This window comes from Rhineura floridana, chromosome 1 (genome assembly GCF_030035675.1).
Source record: "Rhineura floridana isolate rRhiFlo1 chromosome 1, rRhiFlo1.hap2, whole genome shotgun sequence".
In the NCBI taxonomy this organism is placed as follows: domain Eukaryota; kingdom Metazoa; phylum Chordata; class Lepidosauria; order Squamata; family Rhineuridae; genus Rhineura; species Rhineura floridana.
In genome coordinates, this window is record NC_084480.1 from 49265377 (window position 1) to 49285026 (window position 19650).

The following is a 19650-nucleotide window of genomic DNA, read 5'->3' on the forward strand; positions in this document are numbered from 1 at the left end:
CAGCTTTGCTATCCCATATCAGTTCGTTGCTTCTTTGCAACCTATCTGGCTACCGTTTTTGCTTTTTCAAAGCTTTTTTTACAACAAAAAACAGCAATTCAACTTTCTAGTAAGAGAGATATCAGTTAACCAATTGGATTTGTCTATGTAATATCACCACCAAACACAAGCAAAGCTAGCTGACTCAGAGGCATTGGTTGCGATTGCATGTCATAATAACCATAGTTAATGGTTTACCATGAATACACACATGTCTCCTGATTCACTCGTGCTCTACACCTGAATAGGACCAACCAGCTACAATCTCTGGCTGAGCATTACATCTGAACTGGGAATCGAGCTTTGTTCTTAGCTTCACAATGCCACGATCCCTGGTTCAGAGACAATACCAAGCTAGGGATCTTGATTTGTTGCTCCAGCTTTGCTCGTTCCTCAGTGTGAACAAGAGCAATTTCTGCATTCATAGTAAACCACTAAAGACAAGCATATCTGGTCTGCGACCGTAATAATAAAATTCATTCATAAAGACAAGCAAATTGAGCCATTGCCAAAGTTTATTGAAACTGAAAGGGCCTATAGACTTTTTAGAAAAATAAATAAAAATAAGTAAATTGAAAGTAAACAATTGAGGGGGAGGATCTTGAATACTCCTTATATTCCCACAGGCACCCAAGCCTTGTAGACTACCATTCCTACACACCATGGGTCTGTAACGTGAATCTAGTAAAATCTCAGAGTGAACTCCCAGGCAGTAGTCTCCTCTAGTATTTTTTTGCAGTAACTCCAGAGCCAGGGTCAGAATCTGGCATTTCTGGGCAGCTGACTGGGTCCTAGTGCTCTGGCAAGGCCCACTGCTGATGCCTACTCTAATGTAAATGTACTGACTTCAAGTCAATTCCGGTTTATGGCGACCCTATGACTAGGGTTTTCATGGTAAGCGGTATTCAGAGGGGGTTTACCACTGCCTTCCTCTGAGGCTGAGAGGCAGTGACTGGCCCAAGGTCACCCAGTGAGCTTCATGGCTGTGTGGGGATTTGAACCCTGGTCTCCCAGGTCATAGTTCAACACCTTAGCCACTACACCACACTGGTTCCTCCCCCCTTAATATTTTCTGGCCTGACACTCTGAGCACTACCATGAGGCTGGATCTGATCATGCTTTTAATTTCCCACAATGTCCCTACCTAGTGGTTATCTCCAAGAACACCTTTCCCCATATAGTCCTCCCAGGTCACCGTGATCTGTTCGTGGAACCCTCATGACTGTACTTTGCCCTAATTAAGTTTGATTGGCCAGGGTTCAGAGGACGGCCTTTTCCACTGTGAGGCGCATTTTGTGGAATGAGCTCCTTATGAACATCATGTGAGCACTGACAATGGGTGCTTACCCTAGCCTAACTGTTGAGATGGAGTTGTTTTTGGTTCTAACTGCTATAGTTGCTAAAATTATGTGTTATGACAATCTAGATGTTTTAATTGTTGTTTTAATGTATTTTATGTATAATGTGAACTGTTTGGAGATTTAGAAATGAAAAGAATATGCAAGTTTTTTAAAAATAAACAGTGTGTCTTTGCCCAAGGTTCCCTCAAACCTAGAGTCAGCCCTCAGTACCTTGCTAATAAACGTAGGCAGTACATTTTCCAAATGGCATAACATAAGAACAAAAGAAGAGTCTGTTGGATCAGACCAGTGGCCCATCTAGCTCAGCATCCTCTTCTCACAGTGATCAACCAGATGCCCATGGCAAGCCTGCAAGCAGGCCTTAAGTGCAAGTGTACTCTCTCACCTCCTGCAGTTTCCAGCAACTAGTATTTGGAAGCATACTGCCTCCGGCTATGGAGGCAGAGCACAGCCATCTTGGCTAGTAACCAGTGATAAGTCTTATCCTCCATGACAGCATTGGTGTACTTTGCAAACCAATTTGGGGTTCTTTTTTTCTAGTAAGTGCTCACATGGTAAATGCCAAAACACCACACAACCATTTCAAATGTTTTACAGCAAACTCCATCTAAGCAAATAAGAAAGCAAGAGGACAAAAATTAAAAGCTTTTTACACTGAAAAAACTATTCCATGAGTTTTCAGGAGTAATCAGGAAAACTATTTCCAGATTACAAGTTTCTCTGCAGAAGCTCATAAATGTTGGCATCTGGAATCCAATTAATATTAATAAAAGCCTGTTATAATTAGAATGTGTGTGTGTGTGTTCCTGGCCTGAAGGTGACAACTGACTCCATCTGTGTTAATCAGGCACTCCCCTTCACCTGGGATCTACTTTCTCCCACACCTCTTTGAATCCTTCATATCTGTGCTTATAAGTAAGGGAAAGCTTTTGAGGCTTAAGTGTAAGCATATCCTGCCATTTTACATAAGACACCTGCAAATGTAACACATGGTGTTACACCCCAGCCTCATCCCCTCCAGATATTTTGGACTACAACTCCCATCAGCCTCCGCAAGCATGGTTAATGCTCAGGGATGAAAGGAGTTATAGACCAACACCTCAGGTTGTTGGGGGACGCTGATCTAAATCATATCCAAATACCTGTTGTTGTCATACCTGTTTTAACACTGCCTGCACTTCCTGAGCTCATTCTAAACTGTCTCAGGCCTTCTCCAGGCCAAAAGAAAGACTCTTACAGGTGGCAATCCAAAGTACCAACTTTTCTCATATGAATCTGCACAATCATTTCAAGCCCTTCCACCCTCAGCAGTTAGGTGGGTGATAAACAGGGAAAGGGCCTTCTAAGTTGTGGTGCCCAGTCCGCAGAATACTCTTCCCTGGCCAAAAAAAAAAAAAAGGCTTTTTTTTAGCACTAGGTGACAACCATTTTATTTTTCAGGCCTTTTTAAATCCTAAAAGCAGGACAGCATTTCTTTCTCTGTCTCTGTTTTAGTATGCTTTGTAGTTTGTATTTTTGCATACTTTATGTTTTCTTGTCTTTAAGCCAGTTTTTTTTACAACTGCAAGGTATGGGAGGGATATGTGTTTTAATTAAACAAATAAATGGTTTTAATTTTGTATGACATATTGAGTTGACAGACTAAAGATAACAGCTGCCATTATTTACTCTTTATCATCTTCCATCTTGCCATAAAACAAAATAAAAAACTGCTGAACCTTCTCTATTTGCTTGTAATGGTAATATGCAACTGTCAAATGTTGCTTACCAAGTAATAAATTTATTCCCATATTGAAAATGTACACTTTGGCAAAACACACCAAGAGCTACTCTATACAAACCACATTTTTTCCTTAGCTTGCACAGCAGCAACCCTTAGCAGAGATGGGCTGCATAGCCCACGTTGTTCCCAGTCTGCCATATGAATGAGCAAATAAGAGAATCTAGGTAAAGCTTCCATTTGGCAGTCTGCAGGGACATACACATCTGCTTATCTGCCGCCTTCTGAAATGGTTCGATAATCTTATATATTTATTTAGACAATTACAATTATAATTACAATTGTCTCTAAGTGGTATACAAATAACCTGATACCCCCCCCCCAAATTCTAAAATCAGAACTCAGTTAAAATGCCTGCTGGAACAAAAAAAAAGTCTTCAGCTGGCATGGAAAGTTCAATAGGAAGGAGGCCTTTGTGGCCTCAACTGGAAAGGAGCTCCATAAAATTGGGGCCACAATATTGAACACACAGCTTCTGGTGGATATGAACCATGCATCCAAGTCATGGAGTACCACTAACAACGACTCCCTGACCACAATTATCAGGCAAGGATATAAGGGATCATGCGGTCCTTGAGATATCCTGGACCCAAGTTGTTAAGGGCCTTCTAAATTAATACAAGAACCTTAAGCCAGTGCAAGCTTTCGAGCACTGGAGTTATGTGCTGGTGATATTTTGTCCCTATCAGCAGTGTAGGTGTGGCGTTTTGCACCACTGCCGCAGCCTCTGGACCAGGTCCAAGGGTAGGCTTAGGCTACATCCTTAGGATTATTTGTTTATGTAACTTTCTTCTGCCCTGCTTTACATTTTACCTGAGGTGGGGGTTTACAAAAAGAGAAACAGAAATCGACAAACTGACAACTATTATTTTCCATAAAAAACATAGATCACACATTCTTGGTTTAAACCAGCCTGTGAACTACTACTCCCATCAGCTGATGGGAGGTGTACTCTGAAACATCTATAGAGCACCAGGATGGCAAAGGCCGATTTAAAAGGTCAAGTGTTAAAATAAAATAAAAAATACTTTCTATAGCCTGATCTCAAGTAAAATTTTATTTCACACTCTACACTTAGGAAAAACTCGCAGGCACTTTCTGTATAATGCCAGAAAAAACAAGAATATTACGACAGCTGTCCCATATGTTAAAATTAATGTATAACTATTTTAGTTTCCATACGGAAACATTTCTGCATAATGAGAAGTAATGTTCATAAGATGGGAAAACTGACCTAGAACAATTGGCTCTTTTTATACATACCTAAACCTCGACTGGAGGGAAGGACTTTGCACAAACAGACTGAGCCTCCATGTTGAGCATCCACCATTCTCCTAGGAAGCTGCTTTATCCTGTACCAGACCATCCAGCCCCATGTTGTCCACTCTGCCTGGCAGCAGCTCTTCAGGGTCTCAAGCAAAGGTCTTTTCCAACCAGCTGCTACCTAATGTAACCCCTTTAAGTGGAGATGCCAGGGACTGAACCTGGGACCTTGGCCGCTAGTGATGCTGGCTATATATTACCTCCACTATCAGAGGCAGGATGCTTCTTAATTCCATTTGCTGGGGAATGTAAGCTGAAGAGTGCTATTGCACGCATGTCCCACTTGTGGGCTTCCCATAAGCATCTGGTTGTCCAAAGTGGAAATAGATGGCCCCTTGGTCTGGTTAGGCTCTTCTTATGTCCTTCCAGATACAAAGCATATTATTATTATTTATTAAATTTACAGCACACCTTTGCTCCCAAAAGGAACACAGGGTGGCAAATACGCACTGCCAGTGAGCTGTGAACCCTTCTCACACATCACTTTAGGAGTCTGGTGGTCAGTCGGAGGCAGTTATGCTTCTGAATACTAGTTGTTGGAAACTGCAGCAAGGAGAATGCTGTTGTGCTTAGGTCCTGCTTCTGGACTTCCCATAGACATCTGATTGGCCACTGTTAGAACAGGAAGCTGGACTAGATGGGCCACTGGCCTGATCCAGCAAGCTCTTCTTATGCTCTTATGTGGAGTATTCCTCCACCACAAAAATAACTCACTGACCAGGTAAGTGTTGCATTTGCAACTTAATACATGAAAATAACTATAGGAAGCAGAGGGTACTGGCTCTGGTATTCCCCCTTGCACCCCACTCTGCACTAGATCCTCGGGATGGGCAAATCTGTCCATTTTGATATCTCACTTTCTTTTTCAGCCTTCAGTTCATCCTATTTCCTCATCAATTTGTGGTTTTTTTAAAAAAGGCAGCATGAAAATTCATATGCATTTGTGCACATTTCTCCTAACACAAGTATTTTTGTATTCAGTTTTCCTTAATACACACATTTTTCCATTCAGTTTTCTCTAACATAATATTTGAGTGCAAACCTCTTGGTTTAAAGAACTGCATCACAAAATTTGAGAAGCATGCCTCATCACCAGCCTCTGGTTGAAATGGACGAGGAAGAGTGCTGCCTTTGAGGGTGGAGGAAAGAGAGCTACCCACTTTTCCTGCTAGACTGTCCTTCATGTTCTTGAACGGACAGATGGGCTTGTGTTCAAGGTACAGAGGTGGCCAGACAGGAATCTCCCCCAAATTGTTTTTTTTAAGTGTTTTTAAATTTGTATATTTGTTTTGAAGAAGAAGAAGAAGAAGTAGTACCCATTACCTGTTGGTTCAGAACGTACAGATTAGGCAGGTTCGCGTTAAAATGCCAATGAATTTCTCCCCATCCCTATTGGATACCACATATAGAAGGACATTTCTGGCAGCAGGGAGGAAACAGTGGGTGTGAATAGAGGAGTTGCAAACCATGACAATCAACACTCCCACTTAAAAAGCATTCTACAGCTGGAGTGCCACCACTGGGAAGGCCCTTTCCCTGGTAACAGACACCACCACCATAGCCATACCTCAGATGGCAAAACCTGCACAACCCAGTTTCTTTCTTCCATTTATGCTGTTTCCTGCCTTTCCAGATTACTGTTGAAGAAAAATAGGAACAAGAAATTAAATGAAAAAGAGAGCCCCATTTCCCTCCCCCCATCCTGTTTCCAGTTTCTCTGTTCATTGTTTGCCCTTTCTTCAGCTCTATACTTTGCTTTGATCTTATCTTCACTAAGTCTCCAACTGTCTCATCTGGCATTTGCTTAGTGTGTGACCACTTGGTTTTCATTCAGCTTGGCTACAAAGACTGCATTGGCACTAGATCATGTACACTGAATTTCTTAACCAACTTTACTTTTGAGATCATAACAGAACCCTAAGCCAGATCCCGATATATTTCACCTCGTTTATAATTAAGAACATAAGAACATAAGACGAGCCTGCTGGATCAGGCCAGTGGCCCATCTAGTCCAGCATCCTGTTCTCACAGTGGCCAACCAGGTGCCTGGGGGAAGCCCGCAAGCAGGACCCGAGTGCAAGAACACTCTCCCCTCCTGAGGCTTCCGGCAACTGGTTTTCAGAAGCATTCTGCCTCTGACTAGGCTGGCAGAGCACAGCCATCACGGCTAGTAGCCATTGATAGCCCTGTCCTCCATGAATTTGTCTAATCTTCTTTTAAAGCCATCCAAGCTGGTGGCCATTACTGCATCTTGTGGGAGCAAATTCCATAGTTTAACTATGCGCTGAGTAAAGAAGTATTTCCTTTTGTCTGTCCTGAATCTTCCAACATTCAGCTTCTTTGAATGTCCCCGAGTTCTAGTATTATGGGAGAGGGAGAAGAACTTTTCTCTATCCACTTTCTCAATGCCATGCATAATTTTATACACTTCTATCATGTCTCCTCTGACCCGCCTTTTCTCTAAACTAAAAAGCCCCAAATGCTGCAACCTTTCCTTGTAAGGGAGTCGCTCCATCCCCTTGATCATTCTGGTTGCCCTCTTCTGAACCTTTTCCAACTCTATAATATCCTTTTTGAGATGAGGCGACCAGAACTGTACACAGTATTCCAAATGCGGCTGCACCATAGATTTATACAACGGCATTATGATATCAGCTGTTTTATTTTCAATACCTTTCCTAATTATCGCTAGCATGGAATTTGCCTTTTTCACAGCTGCCGCACACTGGGTTGACATTTTCATCGTGCTGTCCACTACAACCCCGAGGTCTCTCTCCTGGTCGGTCACCGCCAGTTCAGACCCCATGAGCGTATATGTGAAATTAAGATTTTTTGCTCCAATATGCATAATTTTACACTTGTTTATATTGAATTGCATTTGCCATTTTTCCACCCATTCACTCAGTTTGGAGAGGTCTTTTTGGAGCTCTTCACAATCTCTTTTTGTTTTAACAACCCTGAACAATTTAGTGTCGTCAGCAAACTTGGCCATTTCACTGCTCACTCCTAATTCTAGGTCATTAATGAACAAGTTGAAAAGTACAGGTCCCAATACCGATCCTTGAGGGACTCCACTTTCTACAGCCTTCCATAGGGAGAACTGTCCGTTTAATCCTACTCTCTGCTTTCTGCTTCTCAACCAATTCCTTATCCACAAGAGGACCTCTCCTCTTATTCCATGACTGCTAAGCTTCCTCAGAAGTCTTTGGTGAGGTACCTTGTCAAACGCTTTTTGAAAGTCTAAGTACACTATGTCCACTGGATCACCTCTATCTATATGCTTGTTGACACTCTCAAAGAATTCTAATAGGTTACTGAGACAGGACTTTCCCTTGCAGAAGCCATGCTGGCTCTGCTTCAGCAAGGCTTGTTCTTCTATGTGCTTAGTTAATCTAGCTTTAATAATACTTTCTACCAGTTTTCCAGGGACAGAAGTTAAGCTAACTGGCCTGTAATTTCCAGGATCCCCTCTGGATCCCTTTTTGAATATTGGCGTTACATTTGCCACTTTCCAGTCCTCAGGCACGGAGGAGGACCCGAGGGACAAGTTACATATTTTAGTTAGCAGATCAGCAATTTCACATTTGAGTTCTTTGAGAACTCTCAGGCGGATGGCATCCGGGCCCGGTGATTTGTCAGTTTTTATATTGTCCATTAAGCCTAGAACTTCCTCTCTCGTTACCACTATTTGTCTCAGTTCCTCAGAATCCCTTCCTGCAAATGTTAGTTCAGGTTCAGGGATCTGCCCTATATCTTCCACTGTGAAGACAGATGCAAAGAATTCATTTAGCTTCTCTGCAATCTCCTTATCGTTCTTTAGTACACCTTTGACTCCCTTATCATCCAAGGGTCCAATCGCCTCCCTAGATGGTCTCCTGCTTTGAATGTATTTATAGAATTTTTTGTTGTTGGTTTTTATGTTCTTAGCAATGTGCTCCTCAAATTCTTTTTTAGCATCCCTTATTGTCTTCTTGCATTTCTTTTGCCAGAGTTTGTGTTCTTTTTTATTTTCTTCATTTGGACAAGACTTCCATTTTTTGAAGGAAGACTTTTTGCCTCTAAGAGCTTCCTTGACTTTGCTTGTTAACCATGCTGGCATCTTCTTGGCCCTGGCGGTACCTTTTCTGATCTGCGGTATGCACTCCAGTTGAGCTTCTAATATAGTGTTTTTAAACAACTTCCAAGCAATCTTCTGCAGTCTTTTCAGGCATTTTATTTATGCTTTCAGCCGCCAAACGGACTAAAAACTTACTTTTTTTTTAAAAAAGGAAAATTTTAGATTCTTAGGATGCTGAATTCTCCTCCTCCTAATTTCAGATTCTGCACCCCAATTTTTTCTCCAATTTATTGAAGTTTTTACCTTTTCTGATCTGCGGTATGCACTCCAGTTGAGCTTCTAATATAGTGTTTTTAAACAACTTCCAAGCATTTTCGAGTGATGTGACCCTCTGGACTTTGTTTTTCAGCTTTCTTTTTACCAATCCCCTCATTTTTGTGAAGTTTCCTCTTTTGAAGTCAAATGTGACCGTGTTGGATTTTCTTGGCAATTGGCCAGTTACATGTATGTTTAATTTAATAGCACTGTGGTCACTGCTCCCTATCGGTTCAACAACACTTACATCTCGCACCAGGTCCCGGTCCCCACTGAGGATTAAGTCCAGGGTTGCCGTCCCTCTGGTCGGTTCCATGACCAACTGGTCTAGGGAATAGTCATTTAGAATATCTAGAAACTTTGCTTCTTTGTCATGACTGGAACACATATGCGGCAGTCTATGTCCGGGTAGTTGAAGTCACCCATTACTACCACATTTCCTAGTTTGGATGCTTCCTCAATTTCATATCTCATCTCAAGGTCTCCCTGAGCATTTTGATCAGGGGGACGATAGATCGTTCCCAGTATTGTCCCTCCTGGGGCATGGTATCACCACCCACAACGATTCTGTGGAGGAGTCTGCCTCTTTTGGGGTTTCGAGCTTGCTGGATTCAATGCCTTCTTTCACGTATAGAGCAACTCCGCCACCAATACGTCCTGCCCTGTCCTTCCGATATAGTTTATATCCAGGGATAACCGTATCCCACTGGTTTTCTCCATTCCACCAGGTCTCCGTTATGCTCACTATATCAATGCTCTCCTCTAAGACCAAGCACTCCAGTTCTCCCATCTTGGTTTGGAGGCTCCTAGCATTAGCGTACAGGCACGTGTAAGCAGTGTCTCTCTTCAAGTGTCTTTGGCACTTGTGGTTTGCCCTGTGGTAATTTTGCTCTTCTGAATTTATATCCTGTGTCCCTGCTCTCACAATGCCTACTTCTAGTGTTGGATGTTGTATCTGGCGCAAGCAGATGCCCAGGATGCAGAACAGTATAGTGACAGGCTAGATGCCAGTTGAAGTAATGAGCCGGACAAGCAATAAGTTTTAAGAGTTACTTTACTGACAATATATCACAAGCTCTCTCTATACAAACTCCTCGACCCCCACACCGACTGGCCAGATCTGCTAAGTCTTATAGATAAGGCCAGCTGGTTGCCTTGGATACTTGTCCTTGAGATCTGCACGGACTCTGTGCTTCTTGGCCTTGTAACTCTGCTGTGGAAAAATACATTCAGGCACTCTTTCTTTGCCAACACCCCCCACCTATTTTTCCATAGCATAAACCTTTATCATTTACATTACATCTTTCATGTTTCTTCTAACTTTTGTTATCATAATTACAGTTACATTTCTTGCAGTCACTTAAATTACATTTCTCCACATGATACATTTCTTTTCTTCAGTTTACATCAGCATCATTTGTAATACAGTTACTCCATTGCAATCTCAGCATCATTTTCATTATATTTCTTTCAGCAATTATTTTTCATGATTCCCATCATCCCACTTTTTCCAGTTACTGAAGTCTATATGCTTAATGGAATTTATTTTAAATCTAACAGGTGGAATACCTTTGGTTGTTCTCTCTGATCTGCGTGGTTGTATTTCTGCCTTAGTGTCTGTGTCTGTGTCAGGCAATTCCTCAGTTTCTCTCTCAGAGCTAGAACTTGATTCACTACTGCTGCCTGTTTCTTCTTGTTTTATTGGTACTGTATCTGCCTGTTCTTGTTCATTACTAACTTCAGTGTTTCCCAACTCCACATATGTTTTCTCTTCCCAATCCTGCTCTATTGCTTGCACGCTTCTGCTTAACACCACAGACCTTTGTTTTGGCATCCAAATTCTGTAATATGTGTTTTCAAATCCCAGCATGTACCCTTTGTCTGCTCTCCTTTGCAGCTTCCCTGTCCTTTTATTTTTGGGAACATGTACCCAGCATTCTGCTCCAAACCTAATCAAATGTTTTAATCTGGGTTTTCTGTCATACAATTTCTGATAAGATGTTGCTTGGAACCACAAAAATAACACGCCTTTTGTCCATACAGTCTCTCCTCCGCTGCTTTGTTGTTCAGCTTTCCCAAGTTGTGTTTAGACTCAGTCCTTTCCTGCTTTGCCATTTCTTGCCTTCTTTGAAATTCTTGTAATAGTTTTCCTTCAATATAATCCATGGTTAGGTTTGCGTCATTCATTGCTTCCATAGAACTCACCAGAGCATCATAACTGGAATCTAGTGAAGCTAATGTGATATACACTTTTTGTGTTTGAGAATGTTCAATTTCACGTTCTGATAACTCAGTAAACAGTCTGTTTATTTCCAACAAATGCTCTGACATGGTTGTATCTCCAGATAAGCGCATCTGATACAATTTTCTGGCAAGATATATTTTAAAACTAGCAGTCTTTTCCACATGAATATTTTTTCAAAGTTTCCCAGGTTTCCTTTGCTGTTACTGAGTCACGCACGTGTAGTAATTGAGAATCATCAATAGCAAGAACAATTAACGCCTTTGCCCTCTCATCCAGCCTTCTCCAATCTGCTGGAATTGGCACTACGGCGGGTGGGTCTTCTGCGATTACATTCCAAACTCCTTCTTTCACTAGAAAAGCCTGCATTCTCTGTTTCCAAGTGCCATCATTTTTCCCTGTCAGCCTTTCCAAGGGAATCCCAGCCGATAACGTAACAGACATACTTCACTTTTCACAGTTCACCGCCTTTGTAATTAGAGCTTCTCACCTCTGTCCTTCAGTCAGTTTTTCCCACGGCTCTCTCACAGCTTTTAGCTCAGCTTTCGGTTTCTACGTCTCTCTGCTGTTTTTCTCGCTGGTCTGCAGTTCTGGCTTTTCTCTGCCGCTTTTCTGCAATCCTCAGCACCAGGTAACCATCAGCACCAGGTAACCATTCTCTGCTACCACTTGTTGGATGTTGTATCTGGCGCAAGCAGATGCCCAGGATGCAGAACAGTATAGTGACAGGCTAGATGCCAGTTGAAGTAATGAGCCGGACAAGCAATAAGTTTTAAGAGTTACTTTACTGACAATATATCACAAGCTCTCTCTATACAAACTCCTCGACCCCCACACCGACTGGCCAGATCTGCTAAGTCTTATAGATAAGGCCAGCTGGTTGCCTTGGATACTTGTCCTTGAGATCTGCACGGACTCTGTGCTTCTTGGCCTTGTAACTCTGCTGTGGAAAAATACATTCAGGCACTCTTTCTTTGCCAACATCTAGGCCTACCCCTTTTAAAATTTCATCATTTCTTTGGTTTTTATCCCAGGGGGGAGGTTTATTCCGAACCGGACCTTCCTCAGCTCCTGTCGGGTTTCCCCCCTCAGTCAGTTTAAAAGCTGCTCTGCTACCTTTTTAATTTTAAGTGCCAGCAGTCTGGTTCCATTCTGGTTCAAGTGGAGCACGTCCCTTTTGTACAGGCCCGGCTTGTCCCAAAATGTTCCCCAGTGCCTAACAAATCCAAACCCTTCCACCCGACACCATCGTCTCATCCACGCATTGAGACTGCAAAGCTGGGCCTGTCTGGCTGGTCCTGCGTGTGGAACCGGTAGCATTTCAGAGAAAGCCACCTTGGAGGTCCTGGCTTTCAGCATCCTACCTAGCAACCTAAATTTTGCTTCCAGGACCTCACGGCTGCATTTCCCCATGTTGTTGGTGCCAACGTGCACCACGACCACTGACTCCTCCCCAGCACTGTCTACCAAACTATCTAAACGACGGGCGATATCCGCAACCTTCGCACCAGGCCGGCAAAACACCTTGCGGTCTACACGCCCATCACACACCCCACTGTCTATGTTCCTAATGATCGAATCACCCACTACAAGGATCCCTCCACCCCCTGGAGATATATCCTCGGCACGAGAGGATAGCTGCTCATCCCCCAAGGAATGGGTCCCTTCTAGGGGATTGTTTCCCTCTTCCTCAGCTGGATGCTCTCCTTCCCCGAGACCATCGTTCTCCATGATAGCAGGAGAGCTATCATCGTTGGAGTGGGACACAGCTATAACGTCCCTGAAGGCCTCCTCCACACACCTCTCTGCCTCTCTCCGCTTTTCCAGGTCTGCTACCTTGGCCTCAAGGAAATGAAGTTGTTCCCGGAGAGCCAGGAGCTCATTGCACCGAGAGCACACCCACGACTTCTGTCCAACAGGCAGATAGTCGTACATGCTGCAGGAGGTGCAAAACACTGGAAAGCCCCCACACCCCTGCTGGCTTCTTACCTGCATCATTTTGTTTAAGGTTTATTACGTCAATGGGTTGGAGACTGCGGTTTAGTTGAGGTTAGGAAACAGACGGGCAGAGTGGGGGGCCCTGGCCTCCTCGCCCTGCTGCTGCACTCGCTCTGCTGCTTAACTCGCCTTGACGCTTTGTCAGCTGGGGCCTTGACGCTTTGTCAGCTGGGGCTCCCTCTAGCTCGTGGAGCCTTAAATAATAATTAAATTAATTAATTTAATTAATTAAATTAATTAAATTATTAATTAATTAATTAATAATTAAATCTGAGCTCCAGGCAAAGTAATTTCAAAGGCTCATATTAATTTAGAACACTTGTTGAAAGTAATACATCTTATGAAGCCTACTGATATCTTCCTACTTGAAAAAAAAAATCACATAGGCACAGATTGCTGTTGCAAGGTTTTTCCAGGTCCCGAATAAAAAGTTTGCAATGCCTAACCAGATGGAGATACAAAAAGGTTGCCTTGCCCAAAAGTATTATCTCGAATTTCAAAACCAGCCAGGAATATAAGTGGGCTTCCAAGTTTTAAACTTAATAGCAATGTGGGCACCTCCTAGAGGAGGGGCACGTTGAAAGCACTTTGGGCCGTGGGTTCCATGAGGTTTAGGCCCACCTGAATCCCAGTTACTACTACAACCATCATGTTTAAGTTTATTGAAGCCTTCAATTCTCCAATCAATCTTTACAAAAATACATATATTAGGGGGAAATGTGCATAAAATGTGCATAAAATGCATATATTAGTGAAAATACAAACATGAATTATGAGTTTTTTTGCAAAAATGTGTACATCAGTCAAAACTGCATACAAAAATGTGTTTATTAGGAAAATTTTACACTAAAATGTTGAAGAATTTTCATGACATTTTTTAAAAAAATCACAAATTGCTGCAGAAATGTGGAGAACTGAATTTAAGATTTGAAAAATGAGAAATTGAGAGAATAAAGATTTACAGAGTCTTCCATACCTATCTGAAAGGCACCATTCTTCCATATAACTTGCCCACGTTTTAAGACCCTTAGGAGAAGACCTTTTGTCTGTCCTGACAACATATGAGGCACATTTGGAAGGAACTCAGGTCAGCACCTTCTCGGACATTGCTCCCAGGCTCTAGAAATCTGTGCTAACTGGCCTGGCTAGCCCCATCTCCAAAGTCCTTTTGCAAGGTGACAATGACATTTTTATTGAAATAGACCTTCCACCCATAAGGTGATTTGTAAACATGCTGAAATTGGTTTGAACCAGTTGTTTTTAGCTAGGTATGACTTGCCTGGTTTTATTTATTTATTTTTAAATTTGTATCCCACCCTTCCTCCCAAAGGAGCCCAGGGCAGCAATTGTTTTTACTTAAATTTTATTGGATTGTATCCAATTAAATCCTACTCAGAGTAGACATTAATGAAACTGAGTTGGTCCTGTCCATTAGCTTCAATGGGTCTACTCTGAGTAGGACTAGCACTGGATACCACCCATTGTATTTGTATTGCTGTTTGACACCTTGAGCACCATTTGGTGATAAGGAAAAATACAGATTTAACAAATAATAAATGAGTCAACAAATACTGCAGTTAAACATACACATGATTTTCTTTTTATTTATTTTTTACGCAATGCTTATTTATTTACAAGAACTGGGTGGATGTTCACCAAAGTGAATTATTTTTAAGTCCCATTTATTTTAATGGGATAGATTTAAGCACATGCTTAATTCTAAAGTCAATGGGATTTACTGTGGTAAGACTGTGCCCACTGTAAATATATAGACTAATCCAGGAACAAACAAGAGATGGATTGATTCCATAAAGGAAGCCACAGACCTGAATTTACAAGATCTGAGCAGGGTGCTTCACGACAGATGCTATTGGAGGTCGCTGATTCATAGGGTCGCCATAAGCCGTGATCGACGTGAAGGCACATAACAACCACAACAATCCAGGAACAATTTAACAAGCCCAGCTGCTGCTGTGAGCAAGAATAGAAAAGCTTTAACCATCAAGGATGTGAAATAAAGTAGGAAAGGAGTGGCAGTTAAGTAACCCAAGTCAAGTAACAACCATGCTGCCTGCACAATCACACAGAAGAAAAAATAAAACAAACTGAAGAGTAAAAACAAAAGTATGGCTAATTTACCATTAGGAGTCTATAAATTCAATGTGAAGATTAGAGCCTACAGAACATTTGTTGACACTTTACAGGCCAGTTAGCTTAACTTCTGTCCCTGGAAAACTGGTAGAAAGTATTATTAAAGCTAGATTAACTAAGCACATAGAAGAACAAGCCTTGCTGAAGCAGAGCCAGCATGGCTTCTGCAAGGGAAAGTCCTGTCTCAGTAACCTATTAGAATTCTTTGAGAGTGTCAACAAGCATAGTCACAATGGAACTATGTGACAATGGAAAAACTCTCAAGAGATGAGCCAGTGCATTTTGTAAAAAAGAAGAACAGAGATATGACTTTACAACAATATTTCAGCAACTTATTCAGAATTGATGGCAAGAAAATATTTGGGATAGAGGAAATTCCCATCAGACTCTTATTATATGACTATGGCTATGACTGCAAGATTATTATGGAATACTGATAATGGAAGATTGGACACTGAAATTACTGGACTTAACAGGACTATTGAAGATGGAAGATGGAATTAATATGGATAATGGAATAATGGCTATTGAAATTATTGGACCTAACAGATTTTGATGAGATGGATTAATCGATATGTTTATTTGGACTATGGTTATGACAATAAGATTATTATTATTATTAACGAGATGGATTAATCAACATGTTTATTAGGAGAAAAATTGATAGATATATTTCTTAAAGAATTGAAACCTCTCTTTGACTTTTTGTGGAAAGAATAAAGTAATGTTTATGAGATTTGATGATTAATTAAGATAACTACTGGAGGAAAGTGATTTTATAATATAATTTAAGAGACAGGATTGTTATATATTGTAGACCTATAACTGATTTGATCTGCGACAAATGGGAAGTCAACATTTTATTTTTTTGTTTAATCATTTTTGTTTTGTTTTGTTTTTTGTCTTTGAATGTTTTATGATTTTGTTTTGTATGTTTTATGAAAATTTGAATAAAAATTATTGTAAAAAAAAAAAAAGAGAGTGTCAACAAGCATATAGATAGAGGTGATCCAGTGGACATAGTGTACTTAGACTTTCAAAAAGCATTTGACAAGGTACCTCACCAAAGGCTTCTGAGGAAGCTTAGCAGTCATGGAATAAGAGGAGAGGTCCTCTTGTGGATAAGGAATTGGTTAAGAAGCAGAAAGCAGAGAGTAGGAATAAACGGACAGTTCTCCCAATGGAGGGCTGTAGAAAGTGGAGTCCCTCAAGGATCGGTATTGGGACCTGTACTTTTCAACTTGTTCATTAATGACCTAGAATTAGGAGTGAGCAGTGAAATGGCCAAGTTTGCTGACGACACTAAATTGTTCAGGGTTGTTAAAACAAAAGGGGATTGCGAAGAGCTCCAAAAAGATCTCTCCAAACTGAGTGAATGGGCGGAAAAATGGCAAATGCAATTCAATACAAACAAGTGTAAAATTATGCATATTGGAGCAAAAAATCTGAATTTCACATATATGCTCATGGGGTCTGAACTGGCGGTGACCGACCAGGAGAGAGACCTCGGGGTTGTGGTGGACAGCACGATGAAAATGTCGACCCAGTGTGCGGCAGCTGTGAAAAAGGCAAATTCCATGCTAGCAATAATTAGGAAAGGAATTGAAAATAAAACAGCTGATATCATAATGCCGTTGTATAAATCTATGGTGCGGCCGCATTTGGAATACTGTGTACAGTTCTGGTCGCCTCATCTCAAAAAGGATATTATAGAGTTGGAAAAGGTTCAGAAGAGGGCAACCAGAATGATCAAGGGGATGGAGCGACTCCCTTACGAGGAAAGGTTGCAGCATTTGGGGCTTTTTAGTTTAGAGAAAAGGCGGGTCAGAGGAGACATGATAGAAGTGTATAAAATTATGCATGGCATTGAGAAAGTGGATAGAGAAAAGTTCTTCTCCCTCTCTCATAATACTAGAACTCGTGGACATTCAAAGAAGCTGAATGTTGGAAGATTCAGGACAGACAAAAGGAAGTACTTCTTTACTCAGCGCATAGTTAAACTATGGAATTTGCTCCCACAAGATGCAGTAATGGCCACCAGCTTGGATGGCTTTAAAAGAAGATTAGACAAATTCATGGAGGACAGGGCTATCAATGGCTACTAGCCATGATGGCTGTGCTCTGCCACCCTAGTCAGAGGCAGCATGCTTCTGAAAACCAGTTGCCGGAAGCCTCAGGAGGGGAGAGTGTTCTTGCACTCGGGTCCTGCTTGCGGGCTTCCCCCAGGCACCTGGTAGGCCACTGTGAGAACAGGATGCTGGACTAGATGGGCCAGTGGCCTGATCCAGCAGGCTCTTCTTATGTTCTTATGTTCTTACTTTGTTTAACAAAAGCCATGTGACTACCTGTAAGAATAGAATGAAATTAGAGACAGCAAACCTAAGCGCGTATTAACTGTTTCCACTAAACGGCAGGGCGAGGCGGAGGAACCCTACCAAACCAAAACTAGCAAGTCACAGACAAAACCATTCTACTCTTTAACTGCTGTGACACTTAAAGAATAAGGCTGTGTGCAAACCATACATTTAAGGCACATTATTCCTCCAAGAAACCTGGGAATTGTAGTTTACCCCTCACAGAGCTACAATTCCCAGCAGCATAATCTCTTTCAGCCAGTGGTGTGATGGTAAATGTTTAACAACGGGCTCTCAAAAAAAATAATGTATGCATATATATACGTATATAAGTAGGGCATTTCCAGAGGGGTGTCAGTGTCGTTTGTAGCTGCAGAAGTCCTGTGGCACCTTAAAGACCAACACATTTATGATGGCATAAGCCAAAGGTAGCCAATGTGGTGCCTTCCAGTTGTTGGACACTTATCAGCCCCATCCAGCATGGCCAATGATCAGGGATGATAGTTGTAGCCCAGCAACATCTGGAGGGCACAATGTTGGCTACCCCGATCTACTTGGCCTCCACTGAGCTATAGCCCTCCTCCTAAAAGCAGCAGTGAGGAACCTGTGGCCCTAAAGATACCGGACTCCAGCTCTCATCAGCCTCAACCAGCATGGCCAATGGTCAGGGATGATGGGATTCGCTGTCCAATAATACCTGGAGGGTGCCATGTGGCTATCCCTGGTATAGGCTTTCATGGACTAAGCACCTTCTTATCTTCCAATATGGTAAATGCTATCATATGCCAACAACACCCTTCTGTGTTCTACCTAGGACAAACAAGCCGGCCACTACACACACTAATAAATGGGTACATATGTGGTATCAGAAATGACAATATTCAAGGACCAGAGGGTGAGCATTTCAACCTCAGTGGTAGCTGGTGCACATTGGAACTGGCAGGGTTTGTTGCGCTGTGTGTGTTTATGTGCTTAATTTCATTTAAAGCAACACAACAACAGCAGCAGAGTAACAGCAGATGTTGAAATGCGAGTGTGCCAGCGTGTGCGTGCGTTTACTTAAGAAAGCAGGCTTTTACCCTGCATCAGCACCACTGAGATTTGAGACTTAGTAAAATAAGAAAAGCTACTTTATTTATAGAAATACATAGTAGATAGAAAAGGCATACCTAGTTCTAACTAACTAGCTAAGTTGGAGGCATAACCAGCGCCATGCTGGCTGGGGCTGATGGGAGTTGTAGTTCAAAAAAGTAACTTTTCCAAGCTCATAACACCCAGGTGCAGGAGTTAGTCCCATGCTTGGAGACAGCAGAGACAAAGGGATGTCTCCTCTCCCCCGGACAGCCAGAGAAGAATGGAATGGAAAGGGCGGAAGGAGGAGGGGCAGGTAAGCTTCCCTAAAGACGTAACATCCTAGCGACAGAAGGAAGTCAGTCAGAGCATCACAGGTAAAGGTAAACAAGCCTGTCCATCTGGAAGATCCTAGCTCTATCTTCCCTCTGGAGCACAAACAAAAGAACAAAACAGGAGTTGCTCTTGCCCCACTTCCAACAGGGCGGAAGGCAAGGGAGACCAACAGTGGGTGGAGCCAGAGTCAATTATGGGCGGAGTTAGAGCCAACGACAGGCAAAGTCAACTCATTCGAGTTTTGTTCCCATCACTTTTCCTGCTTAGTTCAACAAGGGCAAAAATGAGACTGAGGAGGAGGAAGCTGACAGGCAGGTCCACCCCTTGGGCTAGTTTAGTAAGTAAGAGGACAGGCAGCTGGGGACTGGCTGAGGACAGACTGAAGATGGTAGGGCAGTGCCCCATTCACTCAAATGGACCAGCCTCCACTGTTCAGCCTCCCAAGACTCTCTGCCACTAACGTTAAGGTGGCCATTCTTAAACAACGAGACTTCAGTGGAAGACTACAACATGAAACCAGTGAATTGCAATTTATTGAGGGAATGAATGCTATCACTTGTGGTTTGAATCGGAATAGTGATTTCTTATCACAGTACTGTGAGTTAATTAACTTACAGATGCTA

General features: G+C 42.1%; 1 protein-coding gene across 4 annotated transcripts in view; it reads right to left on the reverse strand.

Moving 5' to 3' along the window:
• The window catches only part of ARHGEF28 (Rho guanine nucleotide exchange factor 28), a 244137-nt gene that overhangs the window by 177326 nt on the left and 47161 nt on the right, over positions 1–19650 (reverse strand). For 3 of the 4 annotated variants that reach the window (XM_061621004.1, XM_061620991.1, XM_061620998.1), the window contains one exon: positions 6071–6140. The exons of the other annotated variant lie outside the window; for it this stretch is intronic. In XM_061621004.1, coding sequence (XP_061476988.1) covers positions 6071–6112 — 42 coding nt within the window. In that variant the 5' untranslated portion in view covers positions 6113–6140. The remainder of the gene's footprint in view (positions 1–6070; positions 6141–19650) is intronic. 4 annotated transcript variants of the gene reach the window in all.